Below are 19,039 nucleotides of genomic sequence, written 5' to 3' on the forward strand. Positions count from 1 at the left end.
CGACTGATCTTACTTTTCATGTCAGCTGTCTGTAAAAGGAGAGAAGCAGGAGACTTGTCTGAGTTGAACTGTATTCTCTGAGCTTTGGGCACACTTTACATTTTGTGACCATTTTTTAAAAAAAAGGAAAATGTATTCAAGAATAATCACAAGTTTGTCTCTCAACAGTAGGAGCACTTTTAGTAATATATGCACACCAAAAACCGGATTAGATTGTGTACAAACTTTGTTTACATTGGCGCCATCTAGTTGATTGCATCTGTAAGTACTATAAAGAGGCACAAATTATGTGTGATTTGGTCATCAGAGTATGCAGGAGTAACTACATAAATCATCATGAATGTTCAGTAGTGAGTTGATGACAATAGTTGTGGCCTCTGTATTTTAAACCATCGATAATGGAAGAAAAAAAACCAACCATGTACCAACCATTTTTCAGATCCACTGTCATAACTCTGTGTCTTGTTTCATAAACAGAGAGGCAGATCTTTTTGTTTTTAGAAAAGCTTTATTCAGAATCTCTTCCCATCTTATTAAACAGTGTTATTTACAGAGTGTAAAGCCCATATCGGCAGCCTTTATTGTTAAATTACCTTTCCAGTGTTTGAACATTTCCCTTTATCTGCTTCACAGCGACGCTGTCTGGTGATTTTAAGGAGGTCAAGTGAGGACAGTGAACCACAGTTACCCTAAATAAGGAGTTTTAAATTATATTTACTCAAGGTGGAAAGTCAAAGAACTGCACCTGCAGCCTGCATGGACAAACAACTCAAATTGCACTGTGACCAGAACATATTTTTGAGTTGAGGTGGATTTTTACAACCTCATAAACTCTGTAAATATGAAACTGGCATGGATTGTAAGTTGCTTCATCAAAGTGAAAATCAAACTATCTCCTCTTGTTGTAAAATAGAACAAAAAAGAAGTTTCGCTATTGGGCTGTTAGGCTTGTTCACAGTCATTACAAGGAAATGCCAGGAGAATAATTTCCTCCAACAATCAGCTGCTATGCAGCTAATCTAATCAGCCTCTTATCACTGAAAATGAACGCTAAAGCCCTCAAAGCAAGTGAAGACTATTAGAAGAGAATAATCATTTCACGTAGCTGTTTTGTAGTGTAAATGATTAAAGGAAATCAAAAGAAAACATTTTGATCAAATTGAAGCCTGAGGATAACTTTCTAAGACGAAATCTCATATTCCCACAAAGTCAAATCAAAACCCACCTCACAGGATTATCTTTACAGCAACCTCATCACAAAATTTAGGGTCAGAAGTGTTAGCTCAAATTGCAGAATTTACAGTAATGAATACAAGGATGGTCACAGATGCTGGGGTCAGACTGGTATTAGAGTGTCTGTGTCATTTGGGCCTGAAAGTTATTGAATCCAAAGAAGCAACAGCAACAATGTGAGTTTTCTTAGGTTCAGGGACACAAAAGCAGATGGCATGAAGTGGTCAGGTTTGAAGTTTCTGACAAAGACAGAGAGAAGCAATTAATTACAAGCAGTCCCAGGAAAAATGACATGGCCTTTTACGACATTGCCTTTGTAGGTTAGTCTATAATCTGATGGAGAGCTGTTGTCAAAGACCCGTCTTTACATAAGAGGATGATAGGAGCGAGCAACTGGAGGCTGGCAAAGGCACACCAGGAAACCACCTCTGTATGTATAATTAAATAGAGTAGGTGAAACGGAGCACATCCAATAATTCATTTAAAATAGAACTTTCTGGTTGTTCTGAGTAAAAGTGTGTTTGGAGGACAAAGATGGCAGAACTACAAAGAACCCCTTTCAAACTGTTAAGCACTGAGATGGATCAATCATGCTTTGAGTTTGTGTTGCAGCCACGTGGTAGAAGAAACATACTTTGTTTGAAAAACAAAGAACTAGCTACCAGAAGGGCAGCAAGCTGAAGGTTTGAACCAAAAAGTCAGCGAACACGCATCAGATGAGCAGTGAATTTAAGAAACTAAAAGGCAAAAATCCCTCAAACAAAGAACTGGCTACAAAAAGAGTTCAGAAGCTTTGAGTTAAGCTAATAGACCAAAGGGAGTACTGGGAGATACAAACTCTTGTTCCGTGATATGTTCGTTATTTTGAAACTTACTTATAAAATAAAATAAATTATATTATAATAAATTATAAAGTAAATTTTTAGAATAACATTTAAATTATATTTGAATATTACTCTAGATATCAAAGAACGGTCTTGTCTTTGCTTCTATGCATTTAAAAAAATCAAGCCATCTTTCACTTGCTCAGTTTTTCAGAGCAGTAATTTCAAATGAGGAACCCAAACTTTGCATGCTTCTGTATTTGAGTTAGTAAAATATTTTTATGTTTGAATCTTAATCCATTCAGTAAGGGCAGTAAGGTTTAATCTTTCTCATACAATAAACCTCAAACAGTCCCAAACAGTGTTCTGATGCCAGTGACACATTTAAAGCATTATATTGCAGGTAGCGCATGTTGCACATTCATCTGAACTTTAACACATAAAACGATCTACTTCCCTTCAAGCCAGTAATGCGTTTAAGGTCACACTGAAATACTGTTAATAAAAAAAATTCGACCTCTGACAATTGAACTCAAGTAATCCAGATTTCATCACATCATCCTGATGAGTCATCTGGTTGATCTTTGATTCACATGAAGCCTGAACACTACGACAAGCAGAATATGACGTGTACAATTAAATATGATCTGATCAATGTTCAGTACAACGTGGAGTCTGAGTGAGTGTGGGAGCAGACCTTCCATTCAGTATCTTCTCAGTTAAATGTTAATCATTTATACAGCATTTCCTGATTATATCATATTATATAATATTTTTCAGTTAATCAGAACCAAGTTAAAACCTTTTATCCTGGATCTTGTTCTGACACAGCAGCTGTGGTTTACTGCAGCCAACATTCTCATATGGGGTCAATCTGAATAACGGCTGATAAATGAGCCCCAGCGGGATCATCTACAATATCCAGAATCCTAGCGTGTGAGCCAAAAGGAGAATCTAAACTAATTTGCCCATCTGGCCTTTAAGTGAGTAGCATCCAAATAGGCTACAGCAATACCTAATTTGTGGTTTTGAAAACCTACGCAAAATTAGAAAAAAGCCGACACCAAGAACAAAAAATAAAAAATTAGAACCGTACATTTTGGCAATCTTATGCCTTCTCATCTGCTGGTAAACCACTGGTTTTATAGCACAACTCAAGCCATTAAATCAGCATGTCTGTGATGCACAATTGTCAAGACTGAACGCATCGGGAGATGGTCTAATCGGGAGATTAGACCTCTAATGTGATACCCTGTGGGACACCTAAGGCCCCATATTGTCCATCATTATCCACAATCTCACTATAACTGCAGAAATGTAACGTCTATATTTTATGTCAGTTATTTGGCCATGTGGTTATCAAGCTTACTCATTTGGGTCCCCAATGATGAACCATGTCTTAGCCCAGAGAGGACTGAATTACTGTCCCCAAGACACTAAAAGAGCTCCTAAAAAACCTCAGGGCTTTTTTTGCACTTTTGGTTACATTCTCATCTATGGATACAGCGTGATACAAGTTGATGTTTGGAGGTGCATGTGGTCAAACCGTGTTGTACATAAGGTCTACTGGACTGATGTTTTGCTTGTTTTGGTCCCTAAAAACTGTTCGGATGGCATTTGCTTCTTTTTGGTACACTGTGCTCGCAGATTATTGCAGGGAATTTAACATGTCAAGAGGTTTGTATTGTTTTTCTCCCAGAGCCTCCTGGTAGCTTAGAGGAGCTTATGCTAATAGTTCTAAAGCTCCAATTAATAAATGGTGGAAGAAATATCTAGATGCTTTACTTATGTAATAGCAGCAATACTACAGACTTAAATGACAGTGTTATGACATGTTAGCATTTCAATATATACTTCAGGTAAAGGCCAGATTTAGGATAATTTGCTGTGTATTGTCTGACTGATTGCTGATTTATCAATGTTTACTCTTTAATGTCGCATCTGGGCCTAACTTATTTGGCTATAATCTTCTTAGTAGTTCAGTGCGAAATAATATATATTTGATTATTGATTCCTACATTGATCTCCCAGATCTGTAGCTCATAATTAGATATCACAAGCTACAAATGGATATACGCACTGGTACCAGCGAACGCTGACTTTAAGGTTTTAGGTTCTGTTACCTGTCTGTCACACTACCAGATGATTTACATCATTATTATTACTTTCAGTGGCTAATTCAGGCCTTAAAACCAAACATGACCAAGCCTTTTCTGACTCTGAAACAGTCTTTCATTACATATCAAATCATGCATTATTAATTTCAGATTTAAACAATCATCTTATTTCTTCACACTTTTAAATCTGTGTGCAATGAGCTTTTCACAAGTTTGTCCTTTTCTCTTTCAACAGTTCATCTTATTGAGAATATTGTTAGGTTTTATTCCACTTTCTACTTATCTTTTGTTTAAACTTGACTTTTATTGACTGTCTTTATCAGTTAATGTGTTTACTCTGATGCATCATGATTTTCACATTCCCCTATGTTTTAGTGACCATTTTAATGGTGTTTCTGGTTTCATTTTTAACACCAATGGCCACCTCAATAACACCTCAATAGCAAACAATTTGGGTCAATCTCTGTTATATATTTTGCCACGGGATATATAGGAGTAAGTGCTCCCTAACATGTAAATACATGGCGAAAAGTAACCGACAAGTACACAAAAACTGCACTTCAGTGGGTTACAGTGTTTGATTAAGTTTTTTATCACTGTAATGAAGGACTGTGTTGATTCCAAAGTCCCGCACTTTAAGTGTGAGGAAAATCAAATTAATGTTATTTTGACTGGAAAAATGTCACAAATTTAGGAAACGGCATGAGATCAGTCTGCTGTAACGTGCTCATCAACGTGACGGATGATTTCAGAGGAATTCCCCTTCTGAACTCACCTCTTTTACCTTTGCCCCAGAGCCGTGACTGTCATTTACGTCATAGCGCTGAGCTACATCTCGCGATAATTCCACATATATAAAGGCAACGGCCGCTGCTTCTCACCATCAGTCAGATCATTGACAGTTCGGATAGAATCCAGAATTACTCGGTAAGTAACTTTATTCTTTTAAAGAGAGAGGCGGTCGCAGCAGTAGTGTTTGACATTTAAATTGGACCGACTTCCAGCTCTTATAATCTGTTTATAACGACGGGCTGGGGTGTTACGGAAGTTACAGCCTCTGTATCAGCTCACTGTATTTGTGCATTTCTTCAGGAAAACCACGATTAAGTCTCTAAAAGATAAGCCTTAATCTTTCCTTTATAGGTGTTCGTGAGCAGAAATGGCAGTAGCTGAAGTTATCTCAAATCAGGTGAGTTAAATTAAGATTTTACAGTTACAATATAAGTCTTTTTGACAGCTGTGAACTGTAATGTTGCCATGGAGTTTATATGAAAAATGTAAATCAGTGTAAAAATATACACAAAATGATATGTACACATAAAACAAACAACAGAGCCATCGAAACTATATATTTTTTGACAAAGAAAAGGGATCAGGTCATTTGCCTGTCAAGTCATAAACTAATAAGAAATAACAGCCCCAGTTAAACTGTGGCGTGGAATTCTGAAGGTATCCTTTTCTTTTTCTATTTGCCTACAGAGTGTGGTGGAGAGGGTGACCAGCCTTCCACTGGTGAGCTCCACCTGCAGCTTGGTGTTCAGCGCGTACTCCAACACCAAAGACAACCACCCTTACATCAGGACTGTGTGCGAGGCTGCGGAGCAGGGAGTTCGCACCATCACCTCGGTGGCCTTCACCACCGCTTCACCCATCATCGGGAAGCTGGAGCCCCAGAGTAAGAACCAAACCTGGGTCAGATGACTTTTAAAGAAATCCTTAGTCGACGTGGTGTTGAGGATTAAAGGGAAGAAAAAAAAAATCCAGTAATACTGCCGCTGGGAGGATAATTATGAGCAGAGCATCTGACTCACAGAGGCAGGGCTGGAGACTGGAAGTTCATCCACCTTTGGCTCTGACTCATCTTGATCTTTCACCCAGTTTTAAGCCAGAAATAAAATCAAACACTTGAAGTGCAGTTTAGATGCAGATTTGTTTTACTCACTTTTCTCTCCTCCAGACACTGTAACTGTTGGTATCCGTGTTTCAGGTCGTTTTTCAATACAGCTTTACATAATGAGCTTCATTTTATGTTCACCCTACAGTTGCCATCGCCAATGACCTGGCCTGCAAAGGTTTGGACAAGATTGAGAAAACCTTGCCAATTCTCCACCAGCCTTCAGAGCAGGTATGCAATCAAGCCAAATTTCACAATACTTCAATGTGCCAACATCTATCACTCATGACCTATGTCCCGTCTTTCACAACTACTGATTTCGCCCCAACTTTACACTCCCAGTCTTGGTGCAATCGTCTAAAAATGTTTCATTGCCCGGCCAGATCGTTTCCAGTGCCAAAGATGTTGTGACCAACGCCAAAGATGTCGTGACAGGCAGAGTGTCGGGTGCAAAAGACACCGTCTCCGGCACTCTGAGCAGCGTTGTGGAGAAGACTCGAGGCGCGGTGCAGGATGGGATGGAGAAGACCAAGGCTGCCGTCAGCGGGAGCGTGAGCTCAGTGCTGGAAAGCAGAGTTATACAACTGGTCAGCAGTGGCGTGGACACGGCCCTCAGCACCTCCGAGAGCCTCGTGGAGCAGTACCTCCCTCTGACAGAAGACGAACTGGGTGAGTTATTGCTTCTGAAGTTAGCATCTGGTTTGTAGAAATGTAGATTCACCCTCCGAACCCCTTAAAAATATGCATGTGCAACAAGATGCTGAAAACACCTTTTTTTTGTCTGCTTTCTTAAATGTTTAATTGACACAAAAGAAAAGGCTAGTGATCTTATGCTCGTTTGTTACAAGCTGTACCGAGGGTCAGGTATTAACAGGCAGCTGGAGTTTGTCAATGATCAGATGCCCCGTTTTCCCTCAGTCATTATTGTTCAAACTGAACCTCGGTGTGCAGATGCTCATGCTAAACAGTACACTGTGCTACTTTAGTTACCTTCAAGTATGGACAACTAAATTACATTATTCAGGCTTTCGAGCCTCCAGCTACTACATGGTTCCAAAAAAAGACCATTTAAATTTAAAACATTTGGATTTTCTTTACCAAAAACATCCATAACGAAGTCAGAACTGGAATTGTAGCAATGCGGTTTGGCCTAATTTCTAATAGGACACTGTGTTTCCCTTCCTTGTGACAGAGCTCGAGGCAAAAGCTTTGAAAGGCTTTGACAGTAAGGAGCACAGCTACTACATCCGCTTGGGATGTCTTTCTACAAAGCTCAGAAAGCGAGCCTACGTCAGAGCTTTGGCCAGAATACGAGACGGCAAGCAGCGCATCTCTGAACTCAACTCCACTGTTGATCTGGTGCGTTTTTTCTGCAGAAATCTGGAGATTCTGCCCGTCACATTGCAAAGGAGACATTTTTAACATTTTTTTTGTTTTGTTTTTCTAGATCGAGTACGGCAGGAAAAATCTTGATGGTGCTAACCAGATGGTGAACAGCAAGCTGAATTCCTTGGCGTCATGGAAGTCCAGTGCTCCCACCCAGGGGAATGGTCACCACGCTGAGGTGAATGTCACAAACATGCAATGAGAAGAGTCAGGACACGAGGCATCAAATACACGTCCGCGTTTTACAGGCTTCTCTTTGAGCTCATGTAAATGTGTTCATCCCTCCCCTCAGGTGATAGAGTCTCGCACTTTGACCCTGGCACGTTCCCTCACACAGCAGCTCCAGACAACCTGCCTGGTCATCGTCTCCGGCCTGCAGGGCCTTCCAAACCACATCCAGCAGGAGGCGCTCTCTTTCAGCCACTCTGCCGCACAGGTTTACACCAGTTTCAGCAAAGCGAAGGTGGTCGGAGACCTGCCAGACAGCGTGTTAGCCAACAGCAGAATCCAGCTGGGCAAAATGAGAGAGTCCCTGGACAACGTCATGGATTACCTGGTCAACAACACGCCGCTCAACTGGTTAGTGGGTCCCTTCTACGCCCGGATGACTCCTGAGCAGACTCACGAGAGCTCTGAGGCCAGCAGCTCACAGCCAGCATCGCCAAGCCGCCCTTCCAGTCAGCCACACATGGAGGAGCCCATGGAAGTGGAGATGCAGTCTCTGCAAAGCCAGCAGCAAGCCACTCTGGCTTTACATTACGAGTCTTAGTGACACATGTTGTAGCTTTAGAAGCCTCTTGACAAACTCTGCACGCTTCATGCTGTAAATGTTTGTGGTTTCGAACAGAATGTAGTTATGCTTTTTATTCTGTTACCTACAAATGTGATTTTTCAACTATGAAATGCTTTGTAATCAAGACGAGCAGCTCATGACAAACCTTAATCTGCGCTCATTTCTACATAAACTTTACTGGGTCACCAAAATGTGTACTTATTGAGTCCTCCCACCCAATGTGACAGAAAATATTCTAAAAAGATATTATCACAGTAAACCATTTGGACTAATACTACCAAGTGTAGGGCCGGTGGCCGAACTAAAGACTCTTAAATGTGTTACACAGAACGCTACAGACTAAAAACGCTACAAGTTTGGTAATACCAGTACGCTTTATTAGATTAAAAACACAAATAGACAGCTCCAGTATTTAGTACTGCATTTATAAGTGTTAACCCAACATATAAAAAAAAATAAAAATAGAAATAAATCAGCCTGGTCACAGCGGATCCTCAGACATCTTTACTCATCGCTGACAGCGACTTTGCCGTGATAGATAATCCATCAGACTCTGAAAATGCAATATGAAAGAAGAAACATGACAAAGTGCGTCTTGAGGCCATTTCCAAGTCCTCGGCCCTGGCATTGGAACAAAATAAGACACGCCTTCCGTTACCGTGAGCTTCTGAATTTGGCACCATGCGACATCGTCGAGCAAATCCCAGTTGATTTCGTCCTTGGTCTCCTCAGAAAAACTCACCATCTATGTAAAACAGAAAGATTAAAAAAGGGTGTGTAGATTCCTACCGATGAATACCTTGTATTCAGGTCTTCTAGGCTAAGGAAAATATTGCGGGGATCATAAGTACCTGCCCCCGTGCTGTAGTCACAGTGATGTGTGCAGCAGATCCTGCCACTGAGCACTGCAGATCACCAGCAGACATGACAGACCTGCGACAACAGAAAAAAGCTTGCATCAGTCATTTTAATTCAACACCTCTGCATCATATGAAGTCCACGTTTGCGCCGCTGACAGGAGCAGACCTGAGTTTAGGTGCTTTCTGGTTTGGTACGGTCTGGGACGAGGTGTTACGATTTGTAAGGCGGCTTTGAGTTCTTTTGATCGTCATCGAGGAAGCCCTGAATAGAAAAAAAAAACAAAACAGAAAAATAGCAGAGGAGATCCAGGCAAGGCCTTCATAATGTCACCCAACTTCACTTTCCTTTCTCATCTTACGTAATGTTTCCAGTGCTGTTACTGCCATTTAATGTTCTGGTCCTTTTTGTCCCCTTTCCGGCCTAAAAATAAGACAATCATTTTACACCAATCATCATCACCCTGCATCCATTGTTTTGTTTTTTTTAAATGGAAATTTTATTTGCCTACGTCAGCCACCTTTGGGGTTTTGGAGGACCTCTGAGCTGAGGAACACGAGACTGGTGGGGATTCGGTTGATTTTACTTAAAAAAAATCAAACGCAGAAAGTCAAAAACAAAACAACTACTTAATTTCTTTCAGCTGAGCTCATCTTTTGCATGCTCAAAACAGAAAAACATTTACCTCTTTTACTGGGTATTCGCCTGAGGGGCTGGGACATCTCACGGGACTCGCTCTGCAAACAATTGTCTCTCTCATTAAAAATCATGGCGGATGTGACATCAATTACAAATAAACTCACCTTCATGGCTATGGATACCTCACTGGCAGAGATTTCCTCCTCTAAGAAAGAAAACCCGTGGATGAATAATCGAGAGCAATTCGATCTTTTACACGTGAAAACTAAAGGGGACTCACCACTTATCAGGTCCCCTATGAGCGCCTTTTGAAGGGAAGGAGGCATCTTCATCAGCTCCACTTTAAACACTTTGTCCACCGTGGCCAACAGGTTCTCCATTTTGGCCTCCAACTCGTTCATGCGTTCTTGTGCTTGAAACAAAATTATTTGTAGCGTTTTAAAGCGAAGAGGAACCCCGTCGCGTGTTAGAAAACTTCTCATTACAACTACCTTCTTTCTCAAACTGCTGAATGAAAAGCGCCAGTCTGCTCTGTCTCATCTCCCGACTTAACTGCTCTTTACTCTGGATGTTTCCTGCTGTTTTCTGCCGCCTCAAGGACATTTTGTGGTCCGGTCTTGGAAAAGTTAGAAAGTTGAGTTTTCTTTCGGGCCACGCGAAAATAAAACTCGAACCTCATACACGCACCTGTGACTCACGGTTATTTAATTGAGATATTCGTGCCCCTAACTAACCTGATGTGATGACGTCGTCTTAGGGCCAAGTTCTTTGGCGGAAGGATATCGTACCTGTTGGCACTCATATGTCAGTTATACGATGGACAGGTTTAGTCCAAAGGTAATAAACTAGACCTAATTTGGGTTATGGCGCTTATTGAATCGACCAGGTGTTGCCCAAATATCATAAACTGGCATGGCCATTGTTGTAGGGGCTGAGTGTGGCACAAAGGGCCAAATAATAACAAATGTAGGTCTTGTCTCGTGGATATTAAGGCTGATTCAACACCGGCATTAAAGCCAAATATAGGCCGTGTGTATCTAGTTTAAACAGTTAAATCTATAAATTTCAAGCTTTCTTGTGTGCAGGTTGATTTGTGGATTGTGTCGACCTGCTGAAAGACCCAAGGCCTTGACTTCAAACGTAGCTTTGCCACCAACACATTTTGATAGAATATACCCTGGTAATCTTCCGGTTTCATCATTCAGGGGAGGCAAGAAAAACACATCAACACTGTGAAAAAAAAAGAGCAACTGACACATTCAGTTTTCAATCAGTTCACAAACTCATTTATTGCAGCGCACTTCAGTACAGACATTCATTTCCTTTCCACAGGACGGTAAGAGATAATTTCATCTACTATTTAAAAAAGAAGAAGGAAATCTTTTCTGTACAACCAAGGAGATCAAATTTACAAAATCAGTACAAGATGGAATCCCTTGAAACAGATTAAAAGGGAAGAAGGGGTTGTTAGTCACAAAAATTCTAAGTCAACACAATCTGCAATCCAAATGTCAACAATACAAAAATAAATAATTGAGAATTTTCTTTTGATTTGAGGAGAAACTGGTGTAGAAGGTGTTAATGTTCGGCGGTGGGTTCCCCTTTCCCTCAACCTGGGTTAAGGTCAGATCTATGCAGTGCAAGTGGAATATCTTACATTATCTCTGTACATGTCACTCTCCCAAATCTACAAATAGTTCAATCTATACCCATTTCCCAACAGCTCATCGCAGCACTTTCCTGATTGCGTCTGTTTCAGTATTTAGTGGAATGTCATGTGGAAGTCTTTCACTCTTCACACAGTACCAGCGGTACTGATGTAGCTCTTTGAGAAGCCCAAGTTACTAACACTAGCCTTTAAAGATGCAGGATAAACCTTAAAAAGCCATCCACTCTGCATGTATTTTTTTACTTTGAAACACCTTACATGTTTATTCTATGCTAGAGTAAGAAATAACCCAAGTACATGCAAGTTTTGCGCTATCAGAATAAGGCATGTTAGCTTAATGAGTATGTTATTGTTTTTAGAAAAAATGCTCTTACTAAAAGCACAAGTCGGACTCATTACTATCAAGCAAGGGACGACACCGTGCTGCTATTTGTCTTGACATATCGTTGTTGAACTCAGTAGTGTGGCACTCCTTTATATTTAATATTGATGTTTTTTCTGCCTCTGAACACCTCCGTTACCCATGTGGTTCCTTTGAGAGTCAATACTTACATAAGACCTGCTTTGATTGCAGGCCATCTGGAATGTGTGAAACCATTTTAGTGATTGATAATTAGTGATTGTCCATGGTCTCTGTCCTCTCCTATTCACAAGTGTACTGCCAACACATAACAAAATCAGACAGAGCCCCCAGCCCTCCCCAACATGAGCTTGAATATTTACACTGTAACAACTTGAGCATTCATTAAGACTTAGGTTGCACAAAGAGTCAATTCACTGAAACGTGTCGCTTGGAAAAAAAATAGGCAACCCTAGTGCCAGAGTTCCACTAGAGTGAAAAAATATGTACAAAAAGACACAAAATTGAGTAGTTTTTTTTCTTTTCTTCTTTAGAAAGTGCACAAAGGAACAGTTGAGGTCTTTGCTCTGGACCAACTCGCACTAATCTGATTTGGGAACAGTTATGACAGATTAAACTTCGTGGGAGAAAAGCTAGAAAGAGAGGAACTCATTCTGTGATTATACACACAGATACACACATAGGGAGGTCAATATATTCTGTTCAGTGATAAATCATTCTATACACCATCTGTAAAAAAAAAAGAAAAGAAAAAAAAAGCAGCTCATCTGGTGAGAAAATGTTCGGAGAAGTTTTCCAAATAGTGAACAAAAGCAGTCCCACCTGAAGGCAGCTGCGTGAAAAACCTACAAAAAAAATTAAAATAAAAAAATAACAAAGGTTGTTAAGAAAAGCAGGCAACTGGCAGCTTCCAAGAGACGAGGAAGAAGAAGTACCATGTTCAGCGACTGGAGGTGTTTAAATCGTAATCTCATCTTTTCCACCCCTTCTTGCAGTGAGATTTTGTATATCAGCTGGAGAAGAAAAACACGTTCAGATGAAGGGGGCGCCGAAACATTTAAGGCACCACTGGATGCTGGGGGTGGGTGGGTGATCGATGCGGTGCAAAGACTTGAGCTGCTCTGCGCTCAGCTCGTCGTAGGCCTGGCGGTACTCCCTGTCGAAGGCCTCTGCAGTTGAGGAAAGATAAATAAAAGAGGTCAACCCTTTTTTTTTTTTTTTTTTACTATTTAATGAAAAGAAGAAAAAAAGAATGATAAAAATGAATGTTTTTTTGTTTTTTAAACATTCACTTACCGACGTCAATGTTATCCCGTCCCAAGGCCACCAATGAAAGAAACAGTATCTCTCTGTAAATACTCCTGAAAAGAAATTCAAGACATAAGACATGGTTTCAATGAGACTCTAAATGTGCAACTACAATGTAGCAAAATATCCAGCCAACAAATGCAAGTCACTGCCTAATGGAAGAGTAAGTAGGGTACATCAAGCAAAGAAGAGTAACAGGGCTGACCTTTGCCGTTTGACACCGTCTGGACGCCGTTTGGCCTCTCGGATCAGCAGGTTGATTGGCCCGTAGACGTCATTAGTCTGGATGTTGCGAACAATTGTGTTGAGGAGGGTACGGATCTCCTGATGGTCCGTTGGAGCCAAAGTCCCCTTTTTCTCCACTAGGAGGATATAGCACACATGCATCATCAGAAGTTCTGTTCAAACTCAGACTTTCAGAAAGTAGCCTCAACCCTGACCTCTTCTGGCCACCAACAATACTGCAGTTTCTGTTAGCTGATACAAATTTGTCTTTTTAAAACAAAGCATGTTAAGTTAAAAAAGTTTGTTTTGCTTTTACTGTTGGATAGGAAGTTCGGCACTTATTGGCACTTACAAAAGCTACGCCAGAGCAGGTAAAGGGGTTCTCCAGGTTCCTGGTGCAGGTTGATGTTGTCCCACAGGAGCTGTATGTACACCTGCTTACTGTCCTGAGTCAGTGATGTCAGAGGCAGCTGGAAAGACAAACCTTTCCGTTAATGCCAACATTGATCTGACAGTCTTTCACAGAAAAAAAAGGGACATTTAGTTAAAAACAAATCATGTTTTTAATCAGGTCTGATCAAACAGAAAAGAAAGAGGATGGAATGTAATCACTAAACAGAGACAGTAGAGAAAGGCAGCAGGTCGGTGTTTAACCTGCACTCCGTTGTTGCAGTGTTCAGAAGCAAGAATGAGACCAGGGAGGTGAGTGGGCAGGTCCAGGCGACGGAAGTACCACACCAGGTTCCAGAAAATGATTGGATGCTGGCTGAGGAACTTGTGAGTGTAGATCACCTTGGCACACAGAGCTCAGACATTAGACTTCAACAGATCTTGTATGTGGCGGACACACACTAAGTAAAGCAGACTGTGTGTGATTACCTGATCTCCCTCATTCTCCAACAGGGTCTCCAGCTCTTTGCGCAGGACCAAGGGGCTGAGGTATGGTACCGACACGGGCTTGGGGTTTGGCCGTTTTGCTCCGATGCCATCCTTTGAAGACAAGAGAACTCCACCAATAAGTTCCAATACATTGGAGGTTAAAACGATGAGAGGTGCGCTGCACAAAAATAGCGATGAAGACTGACCGACACCTCTTGCAAGCTGCAGGGCAAACTGGTGGTGGAGACGCCGTGTCCAGGTCTCTGGGAGTGGTCCAGGCTCTGCAGCGGACCTCCAACACTGTTGCTGCGTGTAAGTGAAGTCCCGCTGCTTCTCTGCTGCTTCCCTGCTGCCTGATGCTCCAGGAGACCCAGGGGGTCTGACTGCACTGGCTCTGGAATCAGACTGGAAACAACAACAAGCAAAGAGGGGTCAGGAGGTGGTTCTGGTGCAGATGCCTCAATGCTTTGTGTTACATGCAGATAATGCAGCGACGTTGTACCTCTTGTGTGCTCCAGAATGATCATCTGGAGTCTCACTTGGCTCCTCCTCAGGGAAAGTGATAAGATCTGGTGTCTTGATGTCTGCTGAGCTGCTGGCTGTGGGTTGAGTACTGGTGCTGTGGATGCTGTCTCCTGAGGCACTCGGATTCATATAAAACCTGAGAGGGAAATTTTGCAGGTGTTATTAGTTATCTCAACAGAACAACAAAGAAAAAAAAAATTGGTGTTTAGAACAAATTGCCATGCCAACAGATTCCTACCCAGGCATAGTGCGCAAGTCATGAAACTCAATGTGCAGTAATGGAAGGAAGGCTGTGCGGCAGAAGGGACAGTTGGAATTGAGATTGGAGTCATCAGCTGTCCAGCCTGCCATGATCTCCTCATCGTATACCAGGGCTTCACATGAGTGGCACTGGGAGCAGCTGGACATCAGCACCTATTAGTGAGGAAACACATTCAACGAGACAACAATTACCCCCATGTACATGTTTGTAGTGAAGGCAAAGCAAAGAGGGAGTTTCTGTGTGTCCGACCTCCAGAGCACAGTTCTGGTAGATGCTTGAGGAGGAAGCGTGATGTGAGGAGCCTTGCTCAGAGTCAGGACCTCTACCTCCACGCCCTGGAGTTGGATCTGCAGCCAAAGACCAAACAGATATCACAGGTCTGCAGACTGAAGAAAGTAGTTCTCTGGGCCCTGTGTTTTAAAGTGCTTCCTATGTTTATATTAGGCAAGATCGTGCTTACGTATCTGTTGGGTCCCTCTGCCTGTGTCACTGCTGCCACTGCTGCTGCCCAGGCTGGTGCAGCTCTGATTTAGACCATTAGCAACCAACCCTGGGATGGCCCTTCTCTCAGGACTCTCATCCAAGTCATGTGCAGACAGCACGTGTTCATCCAGATTAGCTGGGAAGCCACCACCACCCTGAGATTGTTCATCCTATAGAGAAAAGTTAGAATTGAGATAAAAAATGACCTAAATAGCTCCACATTATTGAATTCTTTGGCTTTTAAGTAAACTTGGGATCAGACGATATCCAGATGGAGAGAGGCATCATTGTGAGGGTATGAAGAGGTGAGAGAAAGAGTTTGATCAGCATCACTGCAAAAACTGCTGCTGATTGGGGTTATGACACTCACCTCATCATCTGAATTAGCGTAAACTAATGCCATGGCCCCCCACACTTTGCTGGCCACATTTGCCGCCTGCTTCATGCTCGACTTAAGTACATCAATTTTAGGTCCTGACAACAGCGTGTCCATTTTGATGCCTGAAATGGTGTTAATGACGGAGCCCAGTGACCCTCCCTGTGAGGACTTGACCAAAGCTGTCAGCGAGGACGATCTAGTGCCTGGGCTTGCTGTAGTGCTGGCAGGCGTCTTTGTCTTTGCTGCAAAAGTCTTGGATCGAGTGACAGTGTTGGGGCTGCATTTTGGTGTGTCACCTGGAGAGCAATGTGCAGTTTTTGCAGGAGGCACTGGCAGGCTGGATCTCCGCTCCAGGGGCTGCTTGGGCGGAGGGCTGTCAGTTGAGTCTCCCTGGGACTGCTGGAGCTCCATGCTGGAGGACTTTGGACCCATGGGACTTCTTAGACTCATATACATTTCGATCTCTTCAGCCAGGTTACGGGACACTACAGCAGGCACAGAGCATGGGAGCTCCTGACTGGTGACAGAAGCCGTCTCTTTGGTCTCTGACACCAGGAGGGAGAGCGGGTCGGCCCCCGCCTCCACATCTGCCCTCTCCAAGGAAGCTCCTCGCACTCCAGACTCATCCTCCGTATTTGTTTCCGTATGCTTCCTCTCTCTCTTCTCCTTCTTCAACTCAGCCCCCATTACCTCTTTCTCTTCTCCTTGACCTTCTTCTGGAGCTTTTGAGCCCTCTTCCTCTGGCAACTTCTTAATCGACAAGCCCTTATCATCCTCAGACTCCTCCTCCAGGTCTTCAAAAAGTGCTTTGGACACACTGTTGGGGGGTGGACTTTGAGCCCCAGAGAGCACTGCAGCCAAAATACGAGCATCTGCACCCATTTGACTTGCCATGTGGTCCACTCCTTTCTCTAAGAGCATTCCAGCACGGGTTTCGGCGCTGAAGCTGCAGCTGCGTTCAGAGAAGGACTTCTGCCGCTGCTGCTTAGCTGCATCCCCAGATGGCAGCGAGGCATCCTCATCAGACAGAGACACACTGTCATTCTTGCTGTGTCTCCTGAACAGCTTCCCCGTCCCTGAAGAACGTACACAAATGTTAAAACGTGAATGCTTTTTTCCAACCTGAAAGATGCTAAATGTCCATCAATTTTCACTTTAAAGACACACGAGGGTTTGATTTCTTCCTTGCCTTTTTCCTTGACACCATCAAAGCTTCCGGTGGACAGCCTAACAATGCTGGGGACAGGAGAGGGCACAGCAACAGGACTGGGGGGTTCAGCCACTGCTACTGCACTGTCAACTGAGCCAGCAATTTCACCTCCTGGTTATAGAGAGAAATTATAGGTGAGAGATTTACGTCAATGCTAAAGTCCTTGGAAAATAAATAACTATGTGCATGTGACGCAGAGAGGGAGCTTTCTTTTACCATTATGCTGTGCATTAGCATTGCTTCTCTGGTCAGCTGACAGGGCAGCTGCATGTGAAGACTCTGTCAGCTCCTGGTGCAACTCATCCTTAGAGCCATAGCCTTGATCAGATTGTCTTCCTATAGATCACAAATTCACACACACACCACGCTGTAGTCACTTAGCTAAATCGATGCAGGTTTTAAAGTTTGAGACCCGCAGCATTGAGGAATCATTACCTGTACTGCAGTGGCTGTCTGCTGTGTCTCCCATGTTGTGGGTGGGAGCAAATAGATTCCGTTCCTCACCATTGACCTCACTTGAGCTGTCAGCACTTTCGTGACTTAAACTGTCAACATCAGTGACTGCTGAACCATCTCCTGATGCAGCTAGAGGAGGACACAAGAGGAAGAACGTGAGTAAAAAGAAACAAGAAAACTAAATGTGAAGAGGACTCATCACATTCCCACCTGTGGAAGTTAACGTGGATCCGTTCTTGGAAGATATGTGGCTTTGAGTCTGTTTGAACTGAGCCACCCCACGAAGCACATTACGCAACTTGGTCCACATAAAGAGACCGCTGCGGTTTCTGCTCGGCCACGGGCTTTCCAAGACCGCCTGTGGAGAGCAGATGAAGATTTAACCAGCAGTCTTTTTCAAAAGGTTTTACGATGTGTGTTTTAAGTGCAACATAATTAAACTTCATTTTACAGAGGTAAGCCAAATATAAAACCTTGTTGTAGTATCCATATGTGATTGCGTTGGGGTGTACGCCAGCCTTCTTCATCTCAACCAGGACTCGCACAGCCATGACAGGGAGAGCCCACACACCACAGAGCTGCATCACCACTCTGTAACACACCTGGCAAGCAGACACACAAACACAGAAATCATTTCAACTTACATTTTACACTGTTTATCAAAAATAAATAAATACAACGTCAGCATGAGACAACGATGACTGAACAATCAAATTATTGCAAAAAACATTCGGTTGAATAAGTGCTCCTCATCTGTAAATCTTTCACATGTAATGCGACTGTACCTCATCCAGCACCTCCACCTCAGTGGCCCTCATCTTTAAGAGGACGTTGTATGCCTGCTGCATGGCCCGACTCTTTGACTTGGCCAGTCGCAGAGCTGCTGGCAGGCAGATGAACCACAGGCTGTAGCAGTGACTGAACAGACAGCGAGCCCACAGTGGTGGATTGGAATAGTAACGTTTCGCCAGCTTGTACGCTAGCTTGATCTCCTGTTGAATTAGTTCATTTAAAAAAAAAAAAAATGTAATTCTATATGGGAGCGTTGTGACTTTAATGGTAAATAAACTACCTAACTGGTATTATTCCTACTTCTGCTCAGTATAAATGTGTGAATCTGTACATGCCTGCTTGGTTCTCTTAGCCAATAGTGCAGGACTGCTGGACAGACTGGCCCCTGCTGCTCTGGTGCTCAGTGCAGGACGCAACTCTTTAGGACGGTCAAACAGACTCATCTGCAGTCTGGGGAAACCCTTATAGCTGGAGAACACAAAATAAGATTGTCGCAACATCTAATGATTACAAACATCATTCTTCCATTGAATGTGTTTTGATAAACTACTGCTCAGGAAGACTTACGTGTACTGGGGACCGGGTTCAGGTCCATTGTCAGCTGGAGGTTCAGGAGGCATAACAAAGACGGTGTGTTCGCTCTTTTGAGACTCGTCCAGCTCCAGCAGTTTGGCGTCCTCAGATGACTCGCCTTCGACCTGCAGCAGGAATCACATCCAGAGCCAAAGACACAAAGAGCTTTAGAA

General features: G+C 42.8%; 3 protein-coding genes across 5 annotated transcripts in view; 1 reads left to right on the forward strand and 2 right to left on the reverse strand.

The window, feature by feature from the left end:
• Positions 1-5,037: 5,037 nt before the first annotated feature.
• plin2 (perilipin 2) lies at positions 5,038-8,438 on the forward strand. Its single transcript, XM_072376494.1, has 8 exons — positions 5,038-5,101; positions 5,318-5,363; positions 5,654-5,849; positions 6,217-6,299; positions 6,452-6,737; positions 7,261-7,427; positions 7,516-7,632; positions 7,747-8,438. The coding sequence occupies exons 2-8, from the start codon at positions 5,334-5,336 to the stop codon at positions 8,221-8,223; spliced, it is 1,356 nt and encodes a 451-aa protein (XP_072232595.1). The 5' UTR covers positions 5,038-5,101; positions 5,318-5,333; the 3' UTR covers positions 8,224-8,438.
• A 317-nt stretch (positions 8,439-8,755) lies between these two features.
• cdca9 (cell division cycle associated 9) lies at positions 8,756-10,390 on the reverse strand. Its single transcript, XM_072376165.1, has 9 exons — positions 10,236-10,390; positions 10,025-10,156; positions 9,909-9,949; positions 9,791-9,842; positions 9,626-9,690; positions 9,467-9,528; positions 9,274-9,369; positions 9,099-9,180; positions 8,756-8,992 (listed from the first exon to the last, which is right to left on the reverse strand). The coding sequence occupies exons 1-9, from the start codon at positions 10,345-10,347 to the stop codon at positions 8,756-8,758; spliced, it is 879 nt and encodes a 292-aa protein (XP_072232266.1). The 5' UTR covers positions 10,348-10,390.
• Positions 10,391-11,002: 612 nt separating this feature from the next.
• The window catches only part of dennd4c (DENN/MADD domain containing 4C), a 35,465-nt gene continuing 27,428 nt past the window's right edge, over positions 11,003-19,039 (reverse strand). For 2 of the 3 annotated variants that reach the window (XM_072376704.1, XM_072376702.1), the window contains 20 exons: positions 18,861-18,991; positions 18,629-18,761; positions 18,287-18,493; positions 17,975-18,103; positions 17,712-17,859; positions 17,481-17,630; positions 17,262-17,381; positions 17,025-17,156; positions 15,827-16,911; positions 15,434-15,626; positions 15,223-15,320; positions 14,950-15,125; positions 14,689-14,847; positions 14,393-14,591; positions 14,187-14,297; positions 13,962-14,099; positions 13,660-13,777; positions 13,288-13,444; positions 13,071-13,135; positions 11,003-12,943 (listed from right to left, as the gene is read on the reverse strand). In XM_072376704.1, coding sequence (XP_072232805.1) covers positions 12,807-12,943; positions 13,071-13,135; positions 13,288-13,444; positions 13,660-13,777; positions 13,962-14,099; positions 14,187-14,297; positions 14,393-14,591; positions 14,689-14,847; positions 14,950-15,125; positions 15,223-15,320; positions 15,434-15,626; positions 15,827-16,911; positions 17,025-17,156; positions 17,262-17,381; positions 17,481-17,630; positions 17,712-17,859; positions 17,975-18,103; positions 18,287-18,493; positions 18,629-18,761; positions 18,861-18,991 — 3,786 coding nt within the window. In that variant the 3' untranslated portion in view covers positions 11,003-12,806. The remainder of the gene's footprint in view (positions 12,944-13,070; positions 13,136-13,287; positions 13,445-13,659; positions 13,778-13,961; positions 14,100-14,186; positions 14,298-14,392; positions 14,592-14,688; positions 14,848-14,949; positions 15,126-15,222; positions 15,321-15,433; positions 15,627-15,826; positions 16,912-17,024; positions 17,157-17,261; positions 17,382-17,480; positions 17,631-17,711; positions 17,860-17,974; positions 18,104-18,286; positions 18,494-18,628; positions 18,762-18,860; positions 18,992-19,039) is intronic. The other variant, XM_072376703.1, reaches the window with a different exon arrangement.

The sequence above is a fragment of the Leuresthes tenuis genome, unplaced genomic scaffold (genome assembly GCF_036924035.1).
Source record: "Leuresthes tenuis unplaced genomic scaffold, fLeuTen1.0.hap1 SCAF_22, whole genome shotgun sequence".
Taxonomy (NCBI): Eukaryota; Metazoa; Chordata; class Actinopteri; order Atheriniformes; family Atherinopsidae; genus Leuresthes; species Leuresthes tenuis.

What these genes read in the sequence shown, in the direction of transcription:
- plin2 (XM_072376494.1), top strand. Translation starts at nt 5,334, where the DNA reads ATGGCAGTAGCTGAAGTTATCTCAAATCAG. An exon ending in CTGAAGTTATCTCAAATCAG is followed by an intron (nt 5,364 to 5,653) that starts GTGAGTTAAATT and finishes ATTTGCCTACAG; the next exon opens with AGTGTGGTGGAGAGGGTGAC. An exon ending in CGGGAAGCTGGAGCCCCAGA is followed by an intron (nt 5,850 to 6,216) that starts GTAAGAACCAAA and finishes TTCACCCTACAG; the next exon opens with TTGCCATCGCCAATGACCTG.
- cdca9 (XM_072376165.1), bottom strand. Translation starts at nt 10,347, where the DNA reads ATGTCCTTGAGGCGGCAGAAAACAGCAGGAAACATCCAGAGTAAAGAG. An exon ending in CATAGGGGACCTGATAAGTG is followed by an intron (nt 9,950 to 10,024) that starts GTGAGTCCCCTT and finishes TTTCTTTCTTAG; the next exon opens with AGGAGGAAATCTCTGCCAGT. An exon ending in TGACTACAGCACGGGGGCAG is followed by an intron (nt 8,993 to 9,098) that starts GTACTTATGATC and finishes TGTTTTACATAG; the next exon opens with ATGGTGAGTTTTTCTGAGGA.